The sequence below is a fragment of the Dipteris shenzhenensis genome, chromosome 14, assembly GCF_047967505.1.
Source record: "Dipteris shenzhenensis isolate YYH24624 ecotype China chromosome 14, Dip_SZ_1.0, whole genome shotgun sequence".
Classification (NCBI taxonomy): domain Eukaryota; kingdom Viridiplantae; phylum Streptophyta; class Polypodiopsida; order Gleicheniales; family Dipteridaceae; genus Dipteris; species Dipteris shenzhenensis.
This window is the reverse complement of record NC_141609.1, coordinates 20,376,694-20,404,168: the sequence shown is the minus strand read 5'-3', so window position 1 is coordinate 20,404,168 and position 27,475 is coordinate 20,376,694. Positions and strand designations below refer to the sequence as shown.

General features: G+C 43.8%; 1 protein-coding gene across 2 annotated transcripts; it reads right to left on the bottom strand.

The window, feature by feature from the left end:
- Positions 1-1,233: 1,233 nt before the first annotated feature.
- On the bottom strand, positions 1,234-26,888 carry LOC147894323 (uncharacterized). Of its 2 annotated transcripts, none has more exons than XM_087384673.1 (9): positions 26,372-26,888; positions 26,163-26,289; positions 24,833-25,981; positions 24,376-24,549; positions 23,685-23,801; positions 10,300-10,479; positions 10,171-10,217; positions 1,740-2,446; positions 1,234-1,393 (listed from the first exon to the last, which is right to left on the bottom strand). In XM_087384673.1, the coding sequence occupies exons 2-9, from the start codon at positions 26,199-26,201 to the stop codon at positions 1,353-1,355; spliced, it is 2,454 nt and encodes an 817-aa protein (XP_087240799.1). In that variant the 5' UTR covers positions 26,202-26,289; positions 26,372-26,888; the 3' UTR covers positions 1,234-1,352. The 2 variants fall into 2 exon arrangements, with proteins under 2 accessions (XP_087240799.1, XP_087240798.1); XM_087384672.1 differs by having other exon boundaries at positions 1,234-2,446; positions 26,372-26,505; positions 26,744-26,888.
- Between the last annotated feature and the right edge of the window lie 587 nt (positions 26,889-27,475).

Here is a 27,475-nt window from a genome sequence, read left to right as displayed (position 1 = left end):
TTCGAGATGATTGGGGGTGTGATTTGTTTCTCGAGATAAGGACCAACCATAATTTGCGCTCTTTCAAACATACATCCCTTACAAGAATTCATCTTGCAAAGGGTATGTGCAATTAATGATTTGCCTGACGTTGATCAAGAAGCAGGAGCAAAATAGAGCCATGAGAGTGTTGTCTTCCAAAGAGCCTACAAGGATGAAAAATCTGAGCTACCAAAGCTATTAGAGGAACAACACCTGGAGTGGTCGTTTCCCTAATTACAAGACAAGAAGATCAAGAGAATATTGAGAAGCAAAAGAGGATGAGCAGCTTCTAGAGGTTTAGAGAGCTAGATGTAATGACCTTATATACCTTTGATTAATATGAGCTATCTTCTTTCTTTCATATGGTTCATGTGTCATTGCAATGAAGTTTTTTACAATTCTTGATCAATTATTCTTTTTAACTTCGTTCTTAATAATTTTAAAATATTAATGTATCAAGTGAGTAAACTTTAATTTATTTAAGTTGTTTACAATTCTTAATCAATTGTTAATTTTTTACTTTGTTTCTAATCATTTTAAAATAATAAATTATAGTGTTTATCCATTAATGTATTGAGTAACATTTAATACATTTTGTTGTTCTACTTTTAAAATTATAATTAATAAAATAAGAATGTTTATCCATTAATATTTTTATACTTTCATATCATACCTGCTTTATCATTTTTCAGAGATCAATAGTCACTTAAGTAGGAGGGTTCCTCTTTAAAAAGTGTAACATGATTTGATGCCTTCAGGTTTAAAACTAATTGTTAAAAGTTCTGATTGAATGAAGGGTTCTAAATGTAAAGTGTGTAAATTACATAGAATATTATCTCGTTTTTAACCTTTCTTTCAACATGGAGTGTCATTAACTATTCCACATACAACATTTCCCTTTTTGTTTGTATTCTATTACAGTTCTCATGCTTCTCATAAGTAGAGCAAAGGGGTGGTAGTGTCATCAATGCAGCCGTATAACATTGCCAATGTATATATATTTTAATTGAAACATGCAATTTTAAAAAGCTAAAATAAAGTAATATACTCAGCTACCTCTCACCTTGATATATATCAATGCAACCGTATGACATTGCCAATGTCTATATATTTTAATTGAAACATGCAATTTAAAAAAGCTAAAATAAAGTAATATACTCAGCTACCCCTCACCTTGATCTGTATAGTTCAATTCATAGGAGAGAAAAGAGATGAAAGTATTGGACCATAAATTCAATAAGGCCAACTTGGGAACATTTAGTGCTACTCATCTCAAGAGGTGTCCATTTGAGAGTTTTTCATGTCCCAAGAACACCTAGCCCTTCCTTGCCCTAAAAGAGGAATATCTTTTCCTGTGAAAGCTTCTTCCTTTCTACACAGTATGGTATAAATGAGAAAATGTATCTAAAAGTCAACATTGACAAATCAACAAATTGTAATAAGTACCTAGATATATTGGAGAGGTCCAGTGTGTTCACAATAAAATCCCTATATACATTCAAGAGCAATGACGGAAGGGCATCAATCAAGTACTATACAGGCTAGAAATATTGAAATTCTAAACTGAGGCAAAAGTATTGACTCAAAATTTTTCTCTCAGTCCTCCAAATGTGAACATTCATCCGAGCAGATTCCCAAACAACTTTATCCAATTATTTGAGCATAGGTCAAACTGCACGTGCTCCCTGAAAGGGACTCATCCTTTGCCTTTTGCGTACCTAGCATGTGCCAGTCTTCATCCTCTGACTGGATATGCCATCCTTGAAGATCATCAGTAGCATTACTAGCTGGCTTCACTAATTTCTGACCTTTGTCATCCTCTGAATGGATATACATATCATCAAGCCCATTCTCGCTGTGCAGATGTTCCAGGCAATTGGCATTCACAATATCCGTGTCAAAACCATGAGACGCTTTCTCAGAGGTTGCATCGACCACACTATTGTTTGATGAAAAATAATCTGTACACAATGCAGATTCTACAGCTTGCAAATTCTTGTCTCCACTGGATAGTTCTACCATGCCACCATTTAAGTCCTCAAAACCAATCGGTAGTTCTAGCATGCCACCATTTGAGTCCTCAAAACCAATGGCACTATGAATAGATGCAGTGCCATCAGAATTAAAGCAACTGGAGGTTCTGGAAACAAAATAATTCAATGATCTACATGAGCTTGATCCTGAACCAGCTAGTGCCATTGTGCTGCCTTCTGTAACAGTCTCCGACTGGTTAAATGCCATCCTTTGCAAGTCCTGGCTGGAAGTAGCACTGTTCTGTCTATACTTTTGGGGGCTAAATGGAAACTCCTCTGCCAGATGGGATACATGGCTCATGCTTAAAGAGTGATTACTAGCCAACAGAATACCTTCCTCAACCTGTTTTTTGAAAGTTTCAACATCTTCATGAAGAACTGACATTTCTCCCCTGAAGGGAAACACAAAAAAAAGGTAATTCTATTAATATCTCTCTTTCTCTCTCTCTCTCTCTCTCTCTCTCTCTCTCTCTCACTCACACACACACACACAAGGCCCTGCCATGTGGCCTGACATTAAAAACATTCTTCTTCCTCTTCTTTCTCTATATGTGTGTGTGCGCGCGCACATGCACTTTTCAGCTCGGCATCCATATTTTTGTCAGCAAAAAAGCCTGCACATGTACGGGTCCAAGAGGATGTGATGTCGTTGACTACCTCTGAATCAATCCACAGTGTGAATGAATATATATTTTGACAGTAAAATATTCAAATTAGACCTCAGCCAATATCCCTTTTTATATAAGACAGTGAAAAAAGCATACCAAGGCAATATCCCTTTTTGTAAAAGGCATAACAATGAAAAAAACTGACAGAAAACAGCACAATTGCCTCCTTCAAGATGCATTACAACAAAATCCCATGTGTATAGAAGAGGACTAGAGGAAAGTATGAAAACATGTGAATGGACCTTGAATCACATGCAGAGTACAGAGGCTATCGATCAGGACAGCCATTTAGAACATCCCAGCAATTCAGCCTGGTATGGATGCTATTGCAAGAACTTTCCAACTTCCATTCCAGCTCCCTATCAGGCTTGGGTATAGGATGCAGAATGCAGAGTCTAGACCAGCTCAAGAACCACCACAGGCTTATCCCATGCCTTTCCTATGACCCGTGTAAATTACAGTTGAGCAATCAACTCTAGCAAAAATACAATCACTAACATAAAGCACAACACCAAAAGTATTCACCTTTCTTGAATTCGCTTATCATGGCTGAAATAATCTTCTTAAAATTAAAATGTACACTTGCATCCAGCATCCAAACCTTCAATGCTTGTTTTGCATTTTATTACATCTCCTCATCAAAAACCATTCAAAAAATCATTCTTTCTTTCTATCCAATGAATGGATCAATTCTAACACAATGGCATGCTTTTCTCTCTTTTTTGAAGTAGTTGATTCTATTCAAATTGTCAAAAGACTCCAATCTTGTAACTGTCAGACAGCTGGGACAATACCACCCTCCCCCGGTCTAGGTTGGAACTGTTTTGGATGGGGCAACCCCCATCAAGGTGCAACCTCTACACGTGGTGTTCCAGATGAAGTCAATAAATAATGGATTCCCGAAACTCTGACTGACCTTTATCCACAATCTCTCTACATTGCATTTATACCTGACACTCGACTATGACCACGTCTGAATTCTAGAGCCTAGATGGCCTCATGCAAGCACAAATAAGCAATTTTATTGTCCATATACCTTCATTCGACTAGAAATATCTCCAATCTTACAAAGTATATTTTCTACAAAACAGTGAAAGAACAAAGCAGAGTTAAAAAGAGACAAGGGAAGAATGAGGCTCGTGAGAGACATTAAGCGAAATTAAGGGTAAAGGAGAAAAACTAAATTTAAAATAATGTAGTAAGCAAAGCTACCCTTATTTTTTCATCAGTACCCAAGCATAAGCTACCATCTGGGTTTAAAAAGATTCTTAAAACTCTTGGGTAAACCCAGTGCTTACTAGTTATAAAATCCCAGCCTAAACAACAAAAATTACGACAATTAAAAAAAAGATAACAAAGAAGAAAAGAAGAAGAAATGAGGAGAAAGCGAGAGAGACAGAAACACACACACAGATTAACGTCCTCGGAAGGCCTCACGGACCTATGGGACAAAACACACACCAAAAGGATAAACACCAACCATCAGTTATAGACTGACAGTCTCTTGGGAATATGTACCACACTCACAAAGTTATCCGAGGACGTTTCCACTGCCTCTTCAGAGATAGTTATGGGATTTTAGCCCATTTCCTCTCCTACCCAGACCAACGGTGTTTGGCAGGTTTCATTCATGAGGCACTTAGACACCGCGAGAGGATACTCCGAGCACGGAGACAGGAGCAGACTTCTTCCTCGGTTGATCCCTCTCAGAGCTCTATCACGGAGTTCTTTCAGCTAGATCACATGGACCCCAATGAGACGAGGCCTCGACATGACCGTGACCCGGAACCCGTGACCCGACAGCTCAGACAGAGGGTCGACACACAGATCACACTTGGAGACATCCCCTCCTTGTTTAGAGTTGGAGCCCGACCGACGGGGGTCACAGTAGCCCTGGTTAGACATAGAGCTACGACCAAGAGACGTGCCAGGACCGCACCTCTGAGTGGCCGACAGCACTCTATTGCCGACTTCATGCCTCCACTGCCTCATCCATCCTGATATCTTGCTGTTGCTCGGGATGATGATGATATTGATGATGATGCTGAGATTGATATATAGTCGACCACCGACATCACTATGTTGTACTTAGGACTTAGTACTGCCATTCTGCATTTTTGGCATTTTGCATTTTGCATTGGTATGGACGCTCGTTTAGTAGCTCCACTACCACAGCTCGTTGTATCAAGATTTTCACAGTCTCATAGACCCATCGTTCTTCCGAAGACTTTAATAAACTTTCTTTCTTTCTACTACAAAAGGTAATTAGCCTGCATTACATCAGTTTAAGACTGAGAGTCTTTGCGTTTGGATTTGAAGTCTTTGATAAGTGCTTTTCCATCTCTATAAACAGCCCATTTTCCCTCCTTGAAGGATTCCTTCATTTTAATCAATTCTGTTGCTTTCATCTTAGGCTGAGTAGGAGTGAGCTCCTCTGAGATCCATATTTTTGTGCCTCTCAGCTTGTTGGTTTGTTTGAGAATCTTACTTCTTGCCTTCCTATCATTGAGAATTACCTTGCCTTGTGTCCCAACTTGGAGAGCACCAACTATGTCCTTTGAATCCCATTCGATCTGAGGGGTTGCTGCTATGATGTGGTCAATCTTTTCTTCCATATTCTCTTCATGCCAATTCTCAGGTAGTCCTCCAATGCATAGGCACTGGGTATTACCCTCTCTCCTTTCCTGTTCTTGTACCTCTTCATATACTTCGATTTTGTTGACATTATTGTCCATTGCTGCCGTGATTTCCTGTTGTATTGACTTGACTTGATTGGTAACACCATGTCCTGGACTTTAGTCACCAATTGTGGTGCAGGTTCTGCTTCACTGTGTATCTGCATGACCTCCTGTATGATTTCCTTCTTGCCATGGCTTTCCACCTCCTTCACTTTCCTCCGGAGGGCTGCAACCAAAAGTCTGAGCTCTCTCACTTCTTGCTGTAGGTAATAAATCTGCTCATTAGGATCTGTGCCAATCCTTCACTTGCACGTCAATGCGAATGGGTTAGGTGTTGCTGCAATAGCAGAATACGAAGGCTTGTTGTTCGGGGTAGAAGTAAAGAGTTTGGTCTTAGGAAACTCCATCTTGGCCATCGTGCATCTGAATGCCCCTTTGCTGAGTCTAACGCCCCAAGCTGAGCCAGGGGCTCAGCTCAGCCTGGGGCTGACTGTGGCGGCAGTTCTCTTGGTAGCTGTAGGATGACAAGCTGCTGAGGTGACTACGAACTGAATGACGGAGGTCTTCAAACGGTGCAACGGAGATCTACGATGGGTGACAAGAGCTGTATGGGCTTTAAGGGGGAGAGCTGTATGGGAAAGAGAAGTACGAGCTGTACGGTGCAATGAAGATCTACGATGGGCTGTACGGGCACGCACGGAGATCTGAGAGAGAGAGAGAGAGAGAGAGATGACTGTACTAAAGTCCTCGTGAGAGAGCACGCCACACACACACCACACTCTGAGAGAGAGAGAGAGAGAGAGAGAGGGAGAGATTATGTTGAGATATTTAATGAAAAGAAATATATACAAATCTCACAATACATAAAATGCAGATATTTTATTATCCATGTCCTGAGCCCACATGCGATGGTTTTCCAGCCTTATTCGTGAGCTGTGTTAAGCTTGTGGGTCCCAGATCTACAACATGCTGAGACTGATATATAGTCGTGTTAGAAAATTACCCATCAGAGGGTACACGCAGCGGAAGACTTATAGTAATGCCCAAGAGCTCACACACTGTGCGGTGTGGGTGTGGAATCACAAACTTCTTTACTTATGTGCATTCAACAGATGTGCAAACTCATCAATAGACAATAAACCAACTAGATAGAGAAACCACCAAAATATATATTTCCGTCCACAACTATGGACACAATACAAAAGAGACAGATCCAGAGTCCCACCAATGATGTGGTCCTCTGATCTTACCACAAGGTATCTGCTGGCTATCTCTAGACTCGAGCCCGCGTGCTCCACCTCGAGCTTCTGTAGACTTTCCGTCCAGTGTGTTCTTCTCCACCTTACTACCTGTGAATCAGCCTAGGTGGGCAGCCCCTGCCAAGCTTTGTCTGCAGCACACAGGTCCCCTTGGTCCTCCTGAATGTAGGCCCCAAGATAACTGTTCCACTGCTCCAACCTGCTTGTGAATGGCTGCTCCAGAAGATGATGATCTCAGCAACCTTCTGCCCTAGAAGACAGTCTAGGTTCAGCCTCTCCCTGGCTAAGTCTGCAGCCCTTCAAGCACCCTCTCACCTCCTGGATATAGGTCCAGAGGGTGGCTTCCTGCTGCTCCTTTCTGCCTCCTGGAATGCTGCTCTGCTGGATATGAAATGAGGCCACAAGCCTCTCCTTTTATAGGCCCTAAGGCCTGGCAAAAATACCGACCAGTCTGCCCTGACTGGGCCGACTGGACAGACCAGGTTGGCTGGCCCAACCGACCTGGTTGGCTCAGCCCAACCAGCCCTATATAAGGGCCCTTTGCTGGCCCTTTGTTCCATGCAGGGTCCAGCTCCTTTGCTGCTGTCCTGCCACCTGCCAGCCCTGCTTGCAAGCCATAGACCTGCCCATAGACCCCCACTATACTGCGCCTTGCTGCAGCCCTTGCCGGCGCCTTGTCCTGGCCGTACCTCTTCCGTACACTGCCCTGCAGCAGCCCGTACAGATCCGTACAGCTTTGTACCCTGCTTCGTACACATGCTGATGTCAGCGCGCCTTTCATAGGGTCCTGCTGCAGTCCACTGAGTGCCTCATGCCAGGCCTGATCCAAGACACTGTGTCCCCGCCATCTTCCTGCACATGAGCTGCTCCTGATGCAACCTTTCATCCTTGGGATACCCCACCAACCATGAATGCTCCAGATGTGTCCCAGATCCACATATCCAGGTAATCTCTCTTTGGGCACATCCTGCCCTAGGTCTCCCTCCCCCACGCTCTCCTCATTTGGGGGCTTACAAATGGGGAGGTGACCATTCCAACACCCCCTCTCACCGACACGTCTCGGCCCAATGCCAACACGTCGATGAAGATGCTCCAATAGCTCCCTGGTCGTAGTCCTCTGGAACTTTTCGGTGTCAAAATCCTTTCCTGGCTTTTCATCCAGTGGCTCCTGCTCCACCAGGTCCGGTTCCGCTTCCGCACACCATCCTGGTACACAGGTCCATCTTTGGTAGCACCTCCTGGTACCACCTCCTTCAGTCACGTTCCCGCCTCTGAACTCGAGCAATCCAGCCGTCACGATCTTCCAGTCGTCCCCCTCATAATGAGTGAACAACCTGGAGTCTTCCAGGCACCATGCTCTGAGGGTCTGTTTCAACCCGTCCTTCCTTTGGCAAGGTCTGCAACAAAAGTACATCTCCAGATATCCTGGACTGCGAACTTTAAACGCACCTGACTGAACCTGAGTCACCCTCCTTCTCGCAAGGCAATCCTCCAGTCGTGGAAGTCGATTCCCAAGAGCTTCTGAATCAGGGTCGTCCTTCAGCAAGGTCCCTGCCTTCAGGCTCCCACAACAGTGAGCCTCCTACTTGGGCTCTGATACCATGTTAGAAAATTACCCATCAGAGGGTACACGCAGCGGAAGACTTATAGTAATGCCCAGGAGCTCACACAGTGTGCGGTGTGGGTGTGGAATCACAAACTTCTTTACTTATGTGCATTCAACAGATGTGCAGACTCATCAATAGACAATGAACCAACCAAATAGAGAAACCACCAAAATATATATTTCCGTCCACAAATATGGACACAATACTGATGTCAGCGCGCCTTTCATAGGGTCCTGCTGCAGTCCACTGAGTGCCTCATGCCAGGCCTGATCCAAGACACTGTGTCCCCGCCATCTTCCTGCACATGAGCTGCTCATGATGCAACCTTTCATCCTTGGGATACCCCACCAACCATGAATGCTCCAAATCTATCCCAGATCCACACATCCAGGTAATCTCTCTTTGGGCACATCCTGCCCTAGGTCTCCCTCCCCCACGCTCTCCTCATTTGGGGGCTTACAGATGGGGAGGTGACCATTCCAACAAGTCGACCATCGACATGACTATGTTGTACTTAGGACTTAGTACTGCCATTCTGCATTTTTGCATTTTGCATTGGTATGGACGCTTGTTTAGTAGCTCCACTACCACAGCAGATACAACGTCTTCTATTCATCAAGTAGACTACAATGTTGCATGCGTCTTCCCCATATGCATGTGGCAATCCCTTATTTTTCAGATTGATCTTGCTACATCCACTGTGATCTATAGTTGATACCATGTCTTGAATGTGCTGATTTATTGCTTCTTGCTTCATCCCTTCCTTTCTTTCTACCCTCTGACTACCGCCCTTGGATGCTAACTAGTTGCAATAACTAGTTGCAATTGATAACTGACGAATGATTTATCCCAAGTGAAAGAAGGCCGAACAACTTGTGCTACCTCTGTGGGAAACAAGGACACAGAAAGAGCAAATGTAGGCTATGGAAGAAACCGCTAGACATGCTGTTAAAGACATGTGAAAATGACAAAAATGCATCCCCAACCCCACAAGGACCCGCAAAGGTGGCACCGCAAAAATCAAAGCAACCCCACTTTAAGTGGAAAGAAAAAAAGAAGACCACAGAAAAGATCAGCCAAGAGCTGAAACAGAAGGAACCATTCACTGAAGTGAAGACATCAGTCGGCCAGAAGAATGACCAATGAATGAATGAGAAGCCGAACACAACGCACCATCAGAAGGGGAGAACCAAGACCATGAACAAGGGGAGAAAACAAAGGTCAACTCAGCATGAGACAAGTACAAGGGGCTGAATATCACATCAATATCGGTCAGCTACCACCTCAGCTATCATACATCTCACCAGAATCATCTCCATCCTCACTCCATCGCACCCTACCAGCAGTATCTGCCTGGATGTATCGACAAGGTTGGCAGCAGCTTTAACCCTTGTGCGATTGCTATCAGTAAAAACTATGGACTGCCAGCAAAGAGAGAACAATGTGCTGCAATAGGCCACAACTCCCTTCCTCAATCCAGTAGGGACTGCAATTTTTATCCTCTAATACGCAAAGAGATGCATTTAGAGACAACCACGTAGTGAAATCCCAACCTTATATTTGTCACACCACCTAGTGCCACACCTTAAGCTTGTTCTTCCAAGATTTGTTGATTTATGTTCTTCTTAGTGAGAGCAAGGAGCACTTAGCGCTCTCTATCTATCACACACACACACACACATACACACACAAATACAAGCCCTTGTAGAAGCAAATGGCTAAAAGGGAGAACTACAAAGCCTATATCAAGAAACCCTATATCACATTGAGACAAAAAAATTGCTCTCAAAGGGGGGTTTGTTTTGTTTGGGGGTTGGTTGGGGGGGCAGAGGAGGGGGAAAAGCAAAATAAGTTATGGACCGTAATAGAGGATGTACAAGACAACAAAAGTGCAAGCTACTTACTGTATTGAGTCAACAAGGCTGCCACGATCGATGAGAAATTCCCTCAGCTGCATGTGAGCATCCCAAAATATGTCATGGGTTATAGACGGAGTAAAATTTAAAAATCAACCAAAAATGACTACCACTCACCCTTGTGCATGCTTCAGCCTCTGTATCAAGGTCCCTAGACTCTTGAGCAACCTTTTCAATTCTGGATTCTTCAATCGATAGAAGTTCTTGAGCACCTTGTTCTCTTTTTTCCTTTTCCTCATTTGCACTTTGTCTTTCTTTAATTGCCAATTCTAGTCGTGCTAGAAGATTAGAGCGAATCTACAACCAAAAAACCATAGTAAAGGAAGATATTAGAAAGAGCAAGCTGCCAAGCACCACTAGGAATTTATGCAGAAGTTAAAAGACCCAGCCCTCCAAACAAAATATGGATATGAAAACTCTCTACATTTACAATGGTTGTGGACACCCGGATTGGACACATAATTCTCATCATCCCAAGAGGTGTCTTTGTCCACAGCCATGGAGTTCTTCAGCCCCTTTAGATGAAGATGATTCACCCTCAGAATCAGAGACCTCTATAATCAACTTGCCATGAGCTAATTTAGCCTTGCACACCCTACTATGATCCACTCCGCATTTTGACAAAATATGAAGAGGGGAGAGGAGAAGAGTGGAGATGAGGAGAGAGGGCACAGCTAGAGAGCACACCACAAATGACTAACTGTACACTAGATTTAGTTGAAAAAATAGAATATATACAAACCCTTTTAGGGTTAGGGTTAGGGGATCTAACCCTTTCCTTTCTAGCACTCTATAAGGTTAGTGCTATGCGCATATGATCACGTGATGGTGCTATGCACACATGATCACATGATGTTGAGCGTGAACTCTCAACACCTTCCCTCAAGATCAACATCATGAAGTAGGCCTTCCCTCAAGATGATGATTCTGGGGAATCGAAGAAGGACTGAGCATTACATTCCATCACACCCCTTTAATGGGAATGTCCTTCCTCTGCGTCAAACCAAGAGCTAGTCGGTGTTTCTCGAATAGCTCTTTACCGAGTGGTTTGGTAAAGATGTATGCAACATTCTTTTTGCTATCACATGCCTTCTGGCTTGTCTACTGCGTCTTTGAAGTACACTGGCTCTTCTGTAGCCATGATGGTAGTCATAAGAGCATAGTTGGTGGTTTCCACCTGAATTGCTTTGCCTTTCTGAGCATATGTCAATCTGGCTGGTGGTCTGCTTTCCCTAGTAGACCGTCTGAGCTGCTGTGGCTCTGCTTGGGGTGTTGCTGGCAATTCTTGCTCTTCTTCATCCACCTATTCTGTAGATGACTGTGAAGTCGATGCTTCTATTTCCTGTGTAGGTGAGGTTTTCCATTCTGATTCCTCATCAAAGATTACATCTCTGGAGATAATGACTTTGCGGTTGATGGGATATACAATTTGTATGCTTTGCTTTCTTCACTGTAGCCAACCATGATGCATTTGCGTGACTTCGCATCTAATTTCCTGCGATGATCGTCATGTATGTGGGCATATGCTATGCAACCAAATATGCGGAGATGCCCAATGCGTGGCTTGTGTCCAGTGAATGCTTCATAAGGAGTCATACCTTGTATGGGTTCGGTAGGAAGCCGATTAAGCAAGTAGTTAGCTGTAGCTATTGCTTCTGCCCAATACTGATTCGGAAGATGCTTTTCACTAAGCATTGCTCTAGCACTGTCTGCTAAAGTCCCATTCTTCCTTTCAGCTCTTGCATTCTGCTGAGGAGTATCTGCACATGTGAATTGTCTTCGAATGCCGTGATTTTTGCAAAAGTTCATGAATGCTGAAGACATGTATTCACCTCCTCTGTCTGATCTCATGACCTTGATCTTTCTACCTGTCTGGTTTTCTAGTCGATGAAGGTCAAGTAATAAAGTGAACCATTGATGCTGCGGGTCCGGGCATAACCCCATACATCTGTATGAATCAAATCAAGAATACCTCGTGCACGAGAGGTACTTCTGACAAAGTTGGTTCGCTTTTGTTTGCCGAAGCAGCATGCTTCACAAACCTTTCCAAGAAACTGTAGCTTCGGAATCCCAATTGCCATATTCTGATTCCTGAGATCTAACAAGTACTTGAAGTTGACATGACCATATCTCTTGTGCCATTTTACAGATAGTGGCATCTGTTACATTTGAGCTGACATGGCATGCTTATCTGGTACTGTAGCTAGCATTCTGTATAAGCGTCCTTCCTTGATACCTTTTGCTACTAGCTGACATCTTTTGGATTTGTCTCTGATAGTGCATTCATCACCGTCGAAGATGACTTTGTAGTTGTGTTCCGTCACTTGACCTACTGACAAAAGGTTCTTGCTGAGCTTCGGAACATAGAGCACATCTTTGACTAATCCTTTTGTACCAGTGAAATTGTTCATAGGGATAACACCTGTCCCTTGAACTGGATTCGGTGTATTGTCTGCTGTGTAGATGACATTCTTTTAACCTTCTAATGGCTTCATTTCTGTGAACCATTCCTGATGATTTGTCATATGAGATGATGCTCCGCTGTCGATGTACCAAGGATCCTGTTCCACTTGGTCGACTTGATAACTGTAATCCTGTTTGGGATTGAAATCAGTGTCTAGGTGCATTGTATCAGTCTGATGCAATTCCTCACTCGCAAGAAACATATTTCCATGTTCATTTGCAAATTGACTGTGACTAGAATGTCCATCACGATGATTTCCTCTTCCTCGAGAATTCCCTCGATTACTGCTGGATTGACCGCCTTGGTCGTACTACTTCTTGCGGCAATCTCTTTCATAGTGTCCAAACTTGTGACAGTAGTTGCACTGAATGTTTGACACATTGGTGGATGCATTCCCTCGTCCTTGAAATCTTCCTCGGTTGGAATGATTTCCTCTTTGCTGATTCTGATGTTGCTGAGGATGATGCTGATGCTGATTCTGACTTTGATTTTGTTGATGATGACCACTTTTCTGATATGATCTACCTCTGTTTCTGCCTTTGCCTCTGCTTCTGTCTGAAGCTGTGAATGCCTGATCATTAGAATGACCTTTACGTGCTTGAATGGCCTGAGTCCTGAGTTCTTCACCAAGTAGAACTGACTGAAGTTCTTCTAGTGTTGGAATTTGCCGTTGGATGGTAATACTCTGGACTAGATTCTCATATCCTTCTCCTAGTCCATTCAGGATTACTTGAACCATTTCTGCGGGATTCATAGTCTCTCCTGCTGCTGCAAGTTGATTGTTGTAGTCTTTGATGCAGAGTACATAAGCATGACCGGTTTCACTGCTGTTGCGGAAACTCTGGTTGATCTGGTTTCTCAGGGTGAGAATCCTGGATGTGTTCTTGGACTCGTAGAGAGCTGCGAACATATCCCATGCTTCTTTTGATGTCTTGACTGTTTTGAGCTGTCCTAGCATGACATCTTGCACATTCTGCTTGATCAGGTGATAGGCATACTTGTCTTTCTTATCCCATTCTGCTTGAGCTCGGGCAATGGCAGGATCTGCTACTGGTGCGAAAACTGTTTGTGTAGATGTAGATCCCGTTGTAGATTCCGTTGCTGGTGTTGTGACAACAGATGGAGTAGAGCTACTGGTGGCTGGATCGGCCAATGGTCTAGGTGTAGACCCATCAACATACTCCCATTTGTCCTGAAGCACAAGAATGGTCTCCATTCGGTATTTCCATGTACCGTAATTGGAATTGTCTAACTTAGCAGAGGCCTCCAGATTGAGGTTGCTAGTCGACATGGTGCAAAAAAATGTACTCAAAAAATGTCCTGAAAAACTCTGTATGAATCAACTGCAAATACACTGAAGATGCCAAGTGAAATCTCTGTACCGTCGGTGAAGATAGAACTGCAGTATATAAAATCTGATCTGTATTACAAGGCTTGTGGCAATGATGCCGAGAATAGCCAAGAGGCTTTACAAGGCTGAAAATGATGTGCACGATGCCGTGAGATAGCCGAATAGGCTTTACAATGGTGGCATGTGTGTGTGAAATCAAATGCTATCTGCCCACTGAATCAATCTGCAATGCCTCTGAACTCTGAAGTCTGCTCACTGAACTGATGAACGTAAGGTTACAGGTAATGTAATGATGTGAAATCGGATGTGAGCGTATGGACTGACTCCGAGTAGGTACTAGTCGGGAATTTCGGGTGGGCATGGCTTAGATTGGCAACTTGGGGAAATTCAAAGCGTCCCCTCTATGGCAATCTAGTCTACTCTGATCTAGATCTAAACCAACCGTCGATCGATGAAAGAATAGCAAATAATTCCTTTTCTTTTGTTCTTTTTAAGTGATGGGTTAGATGCGTCGATGTAGAGGCAAATGTGCGTGAAGGAAGTGGTTTTGTCGGCGAGGCTCAAATGTGAGTGTAACTTGCGCCGAAATGTGCGCGTGATGTGACGAGCGCGTAGAGCACGAAAAAACGAGCGACTTTCCTTTTTGGAGCACCCTCAAATTCTTCCTGGATCAAGAGATATGACTTGATCTAGGTGGAGGGGCAAAAGGAGTGCAAATGTGCTCAATGATGATGTGTCACTGTGAGTCACATACAGTGATGATGTGGCACTGTGCCTAGCAAGAGGTGTGCCTGTGAAGCTCTGTGCTGAGGTGGCAGGAGTGTTCACATGAAGTGCCTGTGGAGCACTGTGTGTGCCTGGCAGGGGTCAATGCTGACTGGACAGCTGAGGTGGCACTGCTGAGGTGACAGAGGTGACGTGGCAATGCTGACGTGGCAGTCGATGATGACGTGGCACTGATGATGTGGCTGATGAGCTGGGCTGCTGACGTGGTAGTTGCTGACGTGTCAGATAAGGATTGCCACGTGGCAAAATTTGAGACGCTTATCTGCCACGTGGCAGATAAGATGACGTGGCGCACGGGCCACGTGTCACTTTCTGGGAAGCCGAAATCTACCAAGATTCTGACGGAATCTTCGGGATTCCGTCGTCTTCTCCCGTCTTTTGCAGAAGCTTGGAGGCTATCGAAGACCGTTTGGTGGGGATTTTTGTTGATGATGCCGTGTCGGATCTTGTGGAGAAGCTCGTGAGGCGTGTCTATAGAGAAATGGTAAGTCTAGGACTCTCCATCGTCTTCGTCATCTTGATAGCCCTTTGAGCTTCAACGCCATAGCTGAAGTTCATGAGCTTCAGCACCATAGCTGGAGCAGCTTGATCTTAATCGCCATAGCTTAACTTCATCATCTTCTTTGTCGCCAAAAATTTCATCCTCAGCCTTCACCGCCATAGCTCGTTTCCCAAGACCCAAATTCCTTCTTTCCTCATAACCACCGTCCTCGTTTTCACAGTTTCACCGTCCTCTCGAATTCACGATTCACAATCCACGATTCACTGCCCATAGCGTCTCATTCCCCCCCTCTTGTCAATTCATTACAGCTCGCTTCGCTGCAGGCTTAGAGCCATTGCTCGTCGCTCCAGCCTCCGATTCGCCGTCTTTTTGCCTTGGAGTCGGGCTGTGGCACATAGCAGTGCATTTGAAGGAGCAGCCGCGCTGCAGATCTTGGGCCGGATGGTGGAGGCCGCCTATTTTCGAGACGGGCATTGGAGTATACTGTGGGAAGCCGCACCTCAGTCCCTTAGCTCGCTGAAGCCTTGGACCTTTGGGAGTCCAGCCCGCTGTGGAAGGGCCCTTACTGGCTCGTAGATTCTTTGCATGGAGCTTGGATGCGTGAGCTCCTTGGTTGAACCTTTGGCCAACCGATGATAGGGGGCTGAAATAGAGGGGGATTTGCTCCTATAAAACGGGACCTTTGGGTCCCCATTACTCATGACTTGGAGCAGCAACGCACAGGCACAAAGGAGCAGAAGCAGGGCTTTCCTTGGGCCTACATCCAGGAGGTGAAGGAGGCATACAACAAGCTGCAGACTTAGCTCGAGTGAAGCTGCCCACCTAGGCTGACTACATGGGAAGTAAGGTGGAGGGATCACTGGACAGAGAATCTACATAAGCTCAGAGGAGCATGCGGGCTCAGAGATCTAGAAGTATTCAAGGTGAGAGTAGTGCAGCTTCATTGAGCGACTGCGTTCAAGTGAGGGATGCTCATGAGGAACTTTGTCTAAAACTATAGTAGCAATCAATTTTTGCTAAAAATTGTTGAATCTGTATGACACTATTTAGAGATTGTTTTTACTTATTTTTTGTATGATTCCTCGCAACTTACAAAGATAAAACTTATTATTGGATAAATCATAAATCCATGCAACTGAGCAATCATTCAATGAATACCAAAGGAGAAATTCTTGGCAACGTACAAAGAGAAAACTTCTTATTCGATAAATCATAAATCCATGCAAGCTAGCAATCATCCAATGGATACAAAAGGGGAAATGCTACGATGTCTACACTTGGAGAAAACTTCTTATTGGATAAATCATAAATCCATGCAAGCTAGCTATCATCCAATGGATACAAAAGGGGAAATGCTACAATGTCTACACTTGGGGGAGGTCACTCAAGGTTATGTAAGGTAGCACGTGAGTTGAAGGGGGTTTTTTATTTGTGGAGTTATATACAAACAACAATAGTCCCACCCATGATGTAGAAGCTCCTCCTAGCAAAATCCGTCACAAACAACTATTTGTAGCTCATCGATTTTTATGCTACCCATATGATTGAATTCATTTTATACACGAAATGATCACATGAGTAAAATGTTTAAACCATGGAGCTAATAAATTATCGATCACCTTATGACCATGATGCTAACTAATTATAGATCACCTTCATATGACCATACACCTCTGGGATGGAGGGAGGAAACCAAGGACCCACAAACTCTATATGAGAAAAATCTATGGTCATAAGAAAATATAGAGTTTGATAAAGTCTAGCTCTGCTGAAAGAAAGATAAGTACAAAACTTTATGAAGTTGTAGAATTCTGACACTCTAACACGAGAAATGGCTCCATTCATATCATTCCAATCGTTTTGACTACAAACATGAAGTATATTCAGAGTCCTATCGCCCAATTTATGGCCAAAATAAAATTGACAGGAGGAGCCTCCAAGGAGGCCGTAATATCGCGGCCTCCTGGGAGGCTCCTCCTACTAATATTATTTGCCTTGAAAATGGCAATGGCACCAAGTACATACCCTAAGCCCTTTCTTCCACCCCTCCTTCCTTCCCTCTTGAAATAGCATTGCCAAACATTACTTTTTGAAATTGTTGTTTGTATGTAAGACAACCGATTACTCACAATATCATGGGTAGGACAACAACCGTAAAAGTAAGCAGTGCAGCATGCTACTTCTGAACATAAACCATTATACTTGAATGTCAAAATTTACAAAAGTCCTCGCTCGAACGCAGTCGCTCAAATTCTGGTAATCCTCGGTGACCAACACCCCCTCTCACCGGATCTCAATCTGTCAATGAAGATGCTCTAGTAGCTCTCATGTCGTATCCCTCTATAACATTTTGGTGTCCTGGATTTCAACTAGTGGATCCTGCTTCGCCAAGTCCGTTTCCGCATAAGCACACCAGTCTGGTACATAGGTCTATCTTTGGTAGCACCTAATGGCACCACCTCCTTCAGTCACAACCCGCCTTCGAACTCGAGCACTCCAAGTACCAGCATTCTCCAACTGCCTCCTCATGATGGTGAACAGACTGAAGTCCCAGACACCAAGCTCTCTTCCTCTTCTCCTTGTTCGCTTCATCTAAAGAGTCCGCTCCGTTGTCAGATTTATCCTTCTTGGGCTTGCCTTGGCCAAGGCTTACCCTTACCCTTCCCTTTGCTCCTATCCAGAGCTACTAGGGCTTTATCATATGTACCATCATACTTCTTTTCCCGAGCTTCTTGTTGCAGCAACAATGGAACCAGCTCCTTGAACGTCTCTAGCACTGCCCTTTGCCCTGCAATCATTGTATTAACAAAACTACTATAGCTCCAAGGAAGCATTCCCAACAATAGCCTTGCCATCTTGGTCGAGCTCGTCCTTTGGGGATGAGCATTTTCTGAGCGTCCGAGCGAAGGAAAAAAAAAGCTTCCAACTATGCATAAACATGGCAAAAATCAATCAGAAGAAAACATAGTTTCACTTAGAAATATGCAAAGTATTATAGCAATGCCTATTTTATACAAAAATCTTTAGGTGAATCTGTAGGAATGGTGAGAGCATAATGGGATGGCTTTTGAAGAAACCCACATGTAGAGTAGATTTCTCTATGAAAATTCCCTTATGATCCTTCTTACAACTTTTACTTAATAGGGGGCGACATTGAAAACCCTCTCTCAACCTATCTTCGTGAAAGAGTTTCTTCAAAGAAAACTCATTGACGCAAGCCATCCAGGTAGTTTCGCCAGCGAAACCCCTTTGAAGCAAGTCTCCCAAGGTAGTTTTGCTGGCGAAACTACCTTGGACAACACTTTTAAAAGTGACATAACTTTCATATCCAATGTCCAAATATAGTCATTCAACTAATCAAATTGATCGGAACACCCCATTTGAGCACATCTATGGAGTTATATTTTGGAAAATCTTTCATATATAGTATTAAATATTACATGTATTTTATGAGAGTGATATATAAGCCCAAGTTAATACTTATTTATAGTAATTTAAACTTCTTTAGAAACATGTCCATAAATATGCTATAAAAACACTAAAAAGATATTGCCATATGATATAAATGTGTTAATAAGTAATTATATATGCATAGTATTATTACATTGAGAGTGATTATGAGGAATGTTTCTTAAAGGAATCAACACTTTTTTAAGGTAATAATAGGGGTACAAAGGGATGTCTCTAAATAAGAAAATTATGTTGTGTAAAAATGAATGAGTGACTAGTCTGTATATTTTTATGATAAAGGGATCTAGTTCTAGTGAAAATAAAAGTGTAAAAACCATGTTTCCTAAAGAAAAACATTTTTAAAAATCTCTTGAAAAACACACTCGGATAAACTTGCTCATAGGTTTTTGCTCGTAAAATTGACGCATCCCTCGTCCTTTGACCGTCTGCCGCCAACTAATCCCACACCACCTTTAGCTTGGTGATGTGATCTTGAAATAGTTCCCCTTCATCCATGCTCATGCCATACAACTCCATCTCGAGGTCCAAATTCTCACCTCATTGTTGAGCTCATACATGTCCCTCAACGTGGTCCATGCCTCGAAGGAAGTGTTTGCTGTCTGTATGTGAGGAAGCACCGCATCCGCCGTGGTACCCACAATGATAGCCAAGGCCTCCCCTTCTGGCCAGCTAGCCTTTCGGGTCACTGGGCAGCCACATGCCCCTCTTTCTCGCATCTTAAGCTCTTGCCTTCCTTACAAAGAACTCTGATTTGTTGTGGCCTTTTCTGCTCTTTAAGACCCCTTGGTCTCACAAAGTAGTGTGGGCAGCCATGCGCCCCTCTTTTCTATGCACATTATTCTGATTCTAGGAGTGTGATCACCTTCCTAGGATTTCCATGCCACTACTAGGCAGTGTAGTACTTGGAGTTATCTTCTTGCGTATGATTGACCCATATGGGTCCTTTCGGCCTGCCGCTGCTCATGACCATACCAATAGTCTTAGGGTCAAAACCACTCTTTTATGGTCCTTGGGATACCTAAGCCTAGAAGCTCGTGACTGTCCCCTCTACTTTTGAGAAGCACCAAAATGTTTGTGGATACACTTCAAAGAAGTTGTTGGATTAGGATTGGTCACGTCCCCCCTGTGAGCCCTAAAAGAGGAGTGCATCGGGGGGGTGGACCATAGGACAAAAGCAAGAGTTTTGGGGCTGTCACATGGGCAGCAGACAGGCTGCCATGTGGTCAGCAATGAGAGGAGTGCACCTGGCAGAGGAGAGCCACCATGGTGGGCAGATATGAGGCAGAGGTGTCCAGAGGAAGTCCATGCATGGAGAAGGCAGATCTGCGCAGGATATCACCCCCCTACCAATCAGCTGAAATAGAGGGGGCTTTGCCCCTATAAAAGGGGGCCTTTGGGTCCCCATTACTCATCACTTGGAGCAACAACTCACAGGCAGAAAGGAGCAGCAGCAGGGCTTTCCTTGGGCCTACATCTAGGAGGTGAAGGAGGCATACAGCAAGCTGCGGACTGATTCGGAGTCAATTAGTGCTGAGGGAATCGTGGGAAATTGTGACAGGGAGAGAAAGTGACTTTTCTAGCCATTTAACAGCAGCAGCAGTGTTGACATCGGCAGACCCTACTTTAGTGAGAGCATGGCAGATCCGTGATGCAACAGAGAAAGTCACGAAACTGACCAAGGTCAATGGTCGGAAGTATACCAGATATCAGGGACCTGAACACAACCAATTCGAGAAGAGCCACTTGAGGTGGAAGAGATGGAGGGGATCCTGCAACCAAAACAGATTGTGTCATAGGGATGTGATTTTTGTATACAAATAAACCGTACTACTTTGGCTTTGGGGGACTTGTTAAATTACACGGCGCAACAGAACAGAAACTGAACAAAGAATAGAGAGTACACAGCAAACTGGAGACGAACATAATTTTCCTTCAATACTGATGTAGTACAGATGATGGCTCTGTCCACCCATGCGCTCCCACAGTGAAGCTTAGATGGCGATCTAGACAGATACTAGGTGAAGAGCTACTAGCTGGAAGATCTGATCTGATCTGATACAATGGACTGGGAAGGTCGCCTCTTTATAGCTACGAGGGTGGTAGTCGGATCAACGTAGTCGGTGGAGCCAACCAGTCAACCTAGTCGGTGGAACCAACTAGTCGTCCATGGAATATTCAGGGAATATTTCCTATACCATCGCCTCGGGGGCTCTTGCCCCCGAACCCCCACCAAGGGGGCCGCTGGCTCCCCTGGGACCCCCCAAACCCCAACGAGAGCAAGGGGCTCCCACACAATCAAGACAATGTGCCTCGTGCTGCTATCAGCTTACCTACCCTGCCTAGCCCATAGGCTAGACTCACATAGATCACCTTTCTACCATCAACGGTCTCATTGATAGACCTCATCTGACATGCAAGTCAGGATCCACATCCAGTGTCACGGGCTCACACATGGCTTATCCTCATATGGGAACCTTACAACTTGAGCACCTTGGACCACTGGTGGTTACCAGGAGGGTGGGGCATTGAGCATATCTAACAGGACTAGCCTAGGGGAAGTGGAAACTCCTAAAAAGCCCCTAGGAATCAATGTAAAAGTAGGGTCTAGTTCTAGGTACATTTCGAAGGCCCAATTGCTAGGCCCAAGGCAAGGAATAAGTGTGACCAAATGCCATGCCCAAGGCAAGGAATAAGTATGACAAAAAAGAGTGGGTTAGAGGCATTAATGATGTGGCAAGGCAACTTGTCACGTGGCAGTCCATTTGCTTGCATGTGCTTGTATACAGTCTTTTCTCTCTCTAGCACGGATTTTGAGACTCTCCTGTGGCTGAGCGGCAATTCTCTTTGCACGCCCGATTTCTGCTCCTCTTCCTTCCAAGCTGCCGTTCTACACTGCTTCCCTCTTGCTGTGCCGATTTGCTGCTCTTTTGGGGTGTTCCAGCCAGGAGCCGACCCCGTGGAAGCTGGTTCGACACCCTTGGAAGCTGGTTCAAGTTCATTCGCTGCTGTTTCTCGAATCCCTTGTGGCTGAAGGTCAACTGTGCTTCGTTGGGGGCTTGAATAGAGGACAGGAGCGAGGTCAGAGGTCGCCCCTCTTCCATGGACAGCGGGTACAGAAGTTCTGACCTCCCTTTAGATGCTTTTAATCATGTTTGAAATTATTTGTTTCTTCTTTGTTATTCAAATCTTTCCCCTGGCAAATTCGAGCTGTAAATCGATATCCAGACACGAGGGTGTGCCGAAATTGATGCCATAGGGTCAGTTTTGGTGATTTCCATCTTGCTTTGAGGTCACTTGTGCGTATTTCGGGATTTGTGTTGTTGCTCTATTGCCCTCAGAGGCTTGACTGCCAACCACTCTTTTTCCAGCTGGATGCCCTGTGGAATGCATTAGACAGCTTTCATTTGGTGACAAAAGCTTTGGAATGCCCTAGCCTTGCCTTGGCAATTCGGTACTACTTTGTCCTTGGAATTGGATGCCTACTGAAGCCAGGTATTGGCTTGGACAGTGGAATTGCCAGTGAGGACAAGTTCAAGGGAGAACCCTTGTTGTAGAAAAGCACATTCCATTGACAGAAGAAATAAAGAAATACCGAAAGGGGCACCAAAGCATTTGGGGCCAATCTGTGTCTCTTGGTGCATGGTATCTTGAGCAGAGACACTCTAGCCTCCCTTCCAGTGTCCTAAAGTTTATTTTTCAGTGGTTTCAACTAAAAGGAATGTGATGCATTATGGTTGTAATAAATCTGAATGACAAATTAGTTGTGGACTACTGCCCTTTGGTTATCTAGACGCCTGTTTCAGATTGTGCACCACACAGAGAAGAAAGGGCCCAGAGGCAAGGTTACCAACAGGTACCTTGTTAAGTTCAAGAACTACTCAGTACTAGATGCGAAGTGGGTGGATGAGGAGTTTTTCTCAGAGTGTCCACGAGTTTTGCAGCTATACCAAGAAGCTTGTCAGTTGAAGACAACTGATAAAGAAGCCATGACTTTTGCATCATAAGGACACTCCAGAAGACTAGGATTAGTCAAGTGCACGAATTTGCATGCATTTCCTAACTTTTAATGTGTTAAAATGATATTGTTTGATTTGTGGCAAGCAGATCGCCTATTTGGCGAAGAACGCTATTGCTTTTTAGGAAAAGTTGGCCTACTTTGGCTAAAAGCATGATTCAGTTTTATGGGAAAGCCTAGCTTTTTGGCTGCGTGCCAAGCTTATAAATTAAGAGCAATCCTGCTCTTTGTACTCATGTGAATTCTATTACGTCTATTGCTCCCTTTGTGAGCCAGGTTTGTATCAACTTTTCTTTATTGAAATAAAGACCTTCAGAGGAAGCAGCCCTTAGTTCTGGCACCTAGTATGAGCGCCTTGTACTCTCTCTTTTTCCTTCAATTGGAGTACCCTTCTAATTGAATCGTTGTTTTCCGTGGCTAGTTTGAGTTTCCCGCAGCAGCAAGTATGAGAGTGGTCTTTAATTCAAGATGCTAGAACTCCTGCGAATTATTATTGGACATTGAATTCAGCAAATCGCTTTTGAGTTACAGTTGTCTTCACACATTACAGCATTCAAAACAATGGCCAGGTCATCTTTGAGCCAGCACTGCCTTGTAAACAGGGCACTTTGGTAGAGACTTGCCAGTTGCATAATGTGATCTTCACCCATTTTTTTATTTTTGTTAAGTTGTCTCTAGTTGATTGCTCTTGTTCCATTTTAATGACTAATTTTAAAATGGGTTTTCAAAGCTGGGCTATACTCTCTCTCTCTCTCTCTCGTAATGCTGAAATCAACTTTAAAATACAGACTAGAAGTAGAAAACAGCAAAATACATTTCGCATGAAGCTTCAAGCCCTTTCATCTTTCATCAAGATCTTATAACAGAAAACAAGCAATTACATTTCATAGCCAAATAATGTGCAAAACTATACCTCATTGATCGTAGTGAGAGCTTTATTTTGCTCGAACCTGGTCTCCTCCAATCGTGAATTTAGCTCCCGTGCTTCTGTGGACAAAACAGCCTTTTCGCCATATATTTCTGCAGCACGCTATTCAAAAAGTAAAACAAAAACGATTGTGGAATGAGCAAAGACTGACAGTGAATTAGCTATGCACAACATTAGATCTAAATCAAGAAATTAACTCTAGCTCACTGGATAATCATACTACCTGAATCTACAACACAGACCAATGTCTTATCCAGAAAAAGATACACATCGTATACCAAAAACTTCGGAAAATTAGAGAAACAGCTGTCAGGAAAATACCTTTTAAAAGTAATGGATTAGCCCTACATTTTTATTAATGACACTATGGTCCTAAGCAACTGTCTAAGCTACCAGTGTGCAATCATAAACAAAAACTCCTAACCTGCACAATATTGTCCCCGTGATAGTTTCAACTTTAATTATACTAGTAATTGTCTCAATCCCTCATAGCTTTAGTTGGATTTGAGATTCTTAAATTGTAGCAGATAATCAAACCATGCGTAAAGACTTGAGATTCTTAACTCATAGCGGATAATTAAACCAACTAGGAAAACTAGCATCTAACAGTGTATTACAATGAGCAAAACCCATAATGACAGACCAGGAATACTAAGAAAGAGCTGAAAATTCTTACCATTTCATTGTCCGCTCGTATTTGAGCAAGTCTTTGCCGCATCTCCTCTACCTTTAGTAAAGTCTGTAAGCCCCCCTTTGAAGCCTCATCCTTTGCGTGCTGAGCACTAGCCTCTTCCTTCTCCGTTTTTACCCTCAGTAAGCGAATATCTTCAATCTCTCTCAGCAAATTCTCCTGATAGAACAGGCACAGCTCTGATAAGTATTATTGGGAACCAAAAATGCAAATCCTTCAGATAAACAGATGGTATACAACCACCAGCAAAACTTCAAAATAGCTTTGAGCTTGAGAATCTGTTAGTTCATAAATCGCAGTTTTTTTTTGGGGGGGGGGACAAAGAAGTGTTTGATTATAAAACTAAAAATAAATAAATAAATCGCAGTTATGATAGGATTGTTTTTTACAACAACCAGGATCTCCAGCTGGCCAAACAAAACCGACAATTTTTTAGACTTACTTTGTCAAGCCTTGCTGCATGGAAACGTTCATCCAAATCTTCAATATTTACATTGTGTCTGGAGGATCCATTTGTAGTTCCCCGAGCCACGCCATCATCATAAGCAAGCTCTGATCGTAAGTGGATGTCGTTTCCCGAGCAACTAACACTCTGATCGTAAGTGGGTTTGGGAGGACTAACGTGACTAACTCTTTCAAAATCTTCATTGGTTGATGTGAAAGGACCATCCTTGAGACAAGCCTGTGAAGCATTTATATCACCTAACGAGAACTCCCATGCAATCCTCTCCCAATGCATAGGGGCACTGGCCGCTTCTTGTGTCTCTGTACTCTCGAAATTACAACTCTTCACATCTGCTGCAAAAGGTGATGCAAATTTCTCGAGTTTGACCTTTTCCCATGGTCCATCATTGAATGGCTGTTGTTCCAAATCTATCAACAATTCCCCCGAGGGGACTTCAATCATCTCCAACTGTTGGGTGCTTGATTGCTGCTGCTCCGAGACTGAAGTGTGCAACCCAGTACCCTGCTCTGAGAATGGAAAAAAATTGTAGAGTTGCAGGGACGCACTTGTAGAAGGAAAAGAAGCAATTTGCCCTAATGAAACATTGCTATCCTGAGCTCTGCTATCATAATTCTTCTCAGTGAAAAGACCACAATGATCACTTTCCAGGGACGACTTTGCATTGAGCGTGTGAAGAAATTCCTTTCCACATCCACTTACATAGTGTGATTCCGGCTTATGCGAAAGACCAGATGAAGTATTTCCACACGTCACCTCACTGAACCTCTCCGTATTATCTGTAGGATAGCCATTTACAGATATCAAACGCAGAGGGCTCCTGAGTCCACCTTTCCAGACAATGGACTCCTCGTGCTTGTCACCATTGATTTCATTGAGTTCTTCAGCTCGACTGTCAGGCGCAGAATTCTTCTCCGTTTGTACAGAAATATCGGTTGACTCCGTCGACCACGTAACTGATAATTCGCGTGAGATATCAATTGATGGATTGAAAGAATGCCCGCTCTCTCCTACCGGCTGGTCAAATTTCATCCCATCAGATCGGATACCCTCCTTGACAAGAAAATCTACGGCAGATTCTAAGTCATCGCCATCAAGCACGATGGCCTTTATGAGTCTAGCATCAATCTGCACAAAACAAGTAGAGTAGAGAGATTTACAAAATTCTTCCTTGCAGGAATTCACCCACAGCTTAAAACCAAAAAAGGCATAGAAAAAGTTTGCGAAAAGGCCTGATATTCGATTGAGCTGAAACAAACGATCGTTGGAAGACTTTCTTTCTAGATAAACTATTGAGGGATGAACTAACCTGTGGAAATAGTTCTCGGAGAACCCCTTCATAATCCATGTCGTTGTGCACCTCCAACTAGCAAAATTCACACTTGCTTGCTACAGCAGCTGGACGATTGCGCTTGTGCATAGCTAAGCAGCAGAGGCTGAGACATCAGACAGCACGAAGGTTAGTGCTTGCTGAGTGAGCGCGCAAAAAACAGGTCTAAAAGAAGATGATACCCATACCTTTTTCTTTTGCCGAATTGACGTGATTGCAGAAAAGAGAAATCAGACAACTCGCTTCTGGATGCGCACAAACTTAACAAGGCGAAGTGAAGTCACTATACATTAAGGGGAGGGGAGACAATTGAGCCAGACATCTGCGGACAACCGGAGGAGCTCAAATCGGGGAGCAAATCCAGGGTCTGAAAGAAATCGGTTGCAAGAAATCGTGCAAAAACCCAAAATCCGATCAAACGATGAGGGCAGAGCAGGGGGTGAACGATTGCAAACGGAAAAGCTAAGAGAGGAAATCATCAAATCAATCAAAAATTCTGCAGAAACACGATGGAGTGCTCGACGAATGGATCAGGCAAAAGGGAAGACGGAATTGTGCACCATGATTGGGGCAAAACGGAAGAAAATCGATCGGATTGATGTGCAGATGATGGGGATTGGAATGATTTGCAATTCATCGGAACTACGGATGATCCCCGGAAACAGAGCCAAATTCATAGCTTTCCCTTCACACGATTGGTCCTCAAAATCATCAAAGTCACTTTCTTCTTATTTGCCCTCAACCCTCCTTTTAGCCATCCCTTGATCATGTTTTAGATTTTAGCCCTATAGCATCATATGCCGGTATGTGCCTCACTTCCGGATTCTCAAACTTTCCGCTCATTCAGACTAAACCCTAGTCCTCCACACCGACCATGATCATGGTTTCGAGAGGCCATGATCATACCCAGTGATGGCTCACCGCATATGGGACAGGGTCTCCCGCATTCCACATGCTCTTGGTTGACAATGATAGCATGACGAGCTGGCGTGACATGGGGTACAACATCGTAGCTCACAGAGATTCTATTGATTCACACATAACCCGGGTTTAAAGAGCCATGATCATGGTTTAGAGAGGCCATGATCATACATAGTGATGGCTCACCTCACATGGGTAGGTTCGCCCACATTCACATGCTTTGCGTTGACAATGATATCACAACACGTTGGCATAATATGGGGTAGGTGACTACAACCTCGTAGCTCCCACTGATTTACACTTAATCAGCGTTTAAAGAGTCCATGCTCATGGTTTAGAGATGTGATAGATGACCTCACATCATGTAGGGT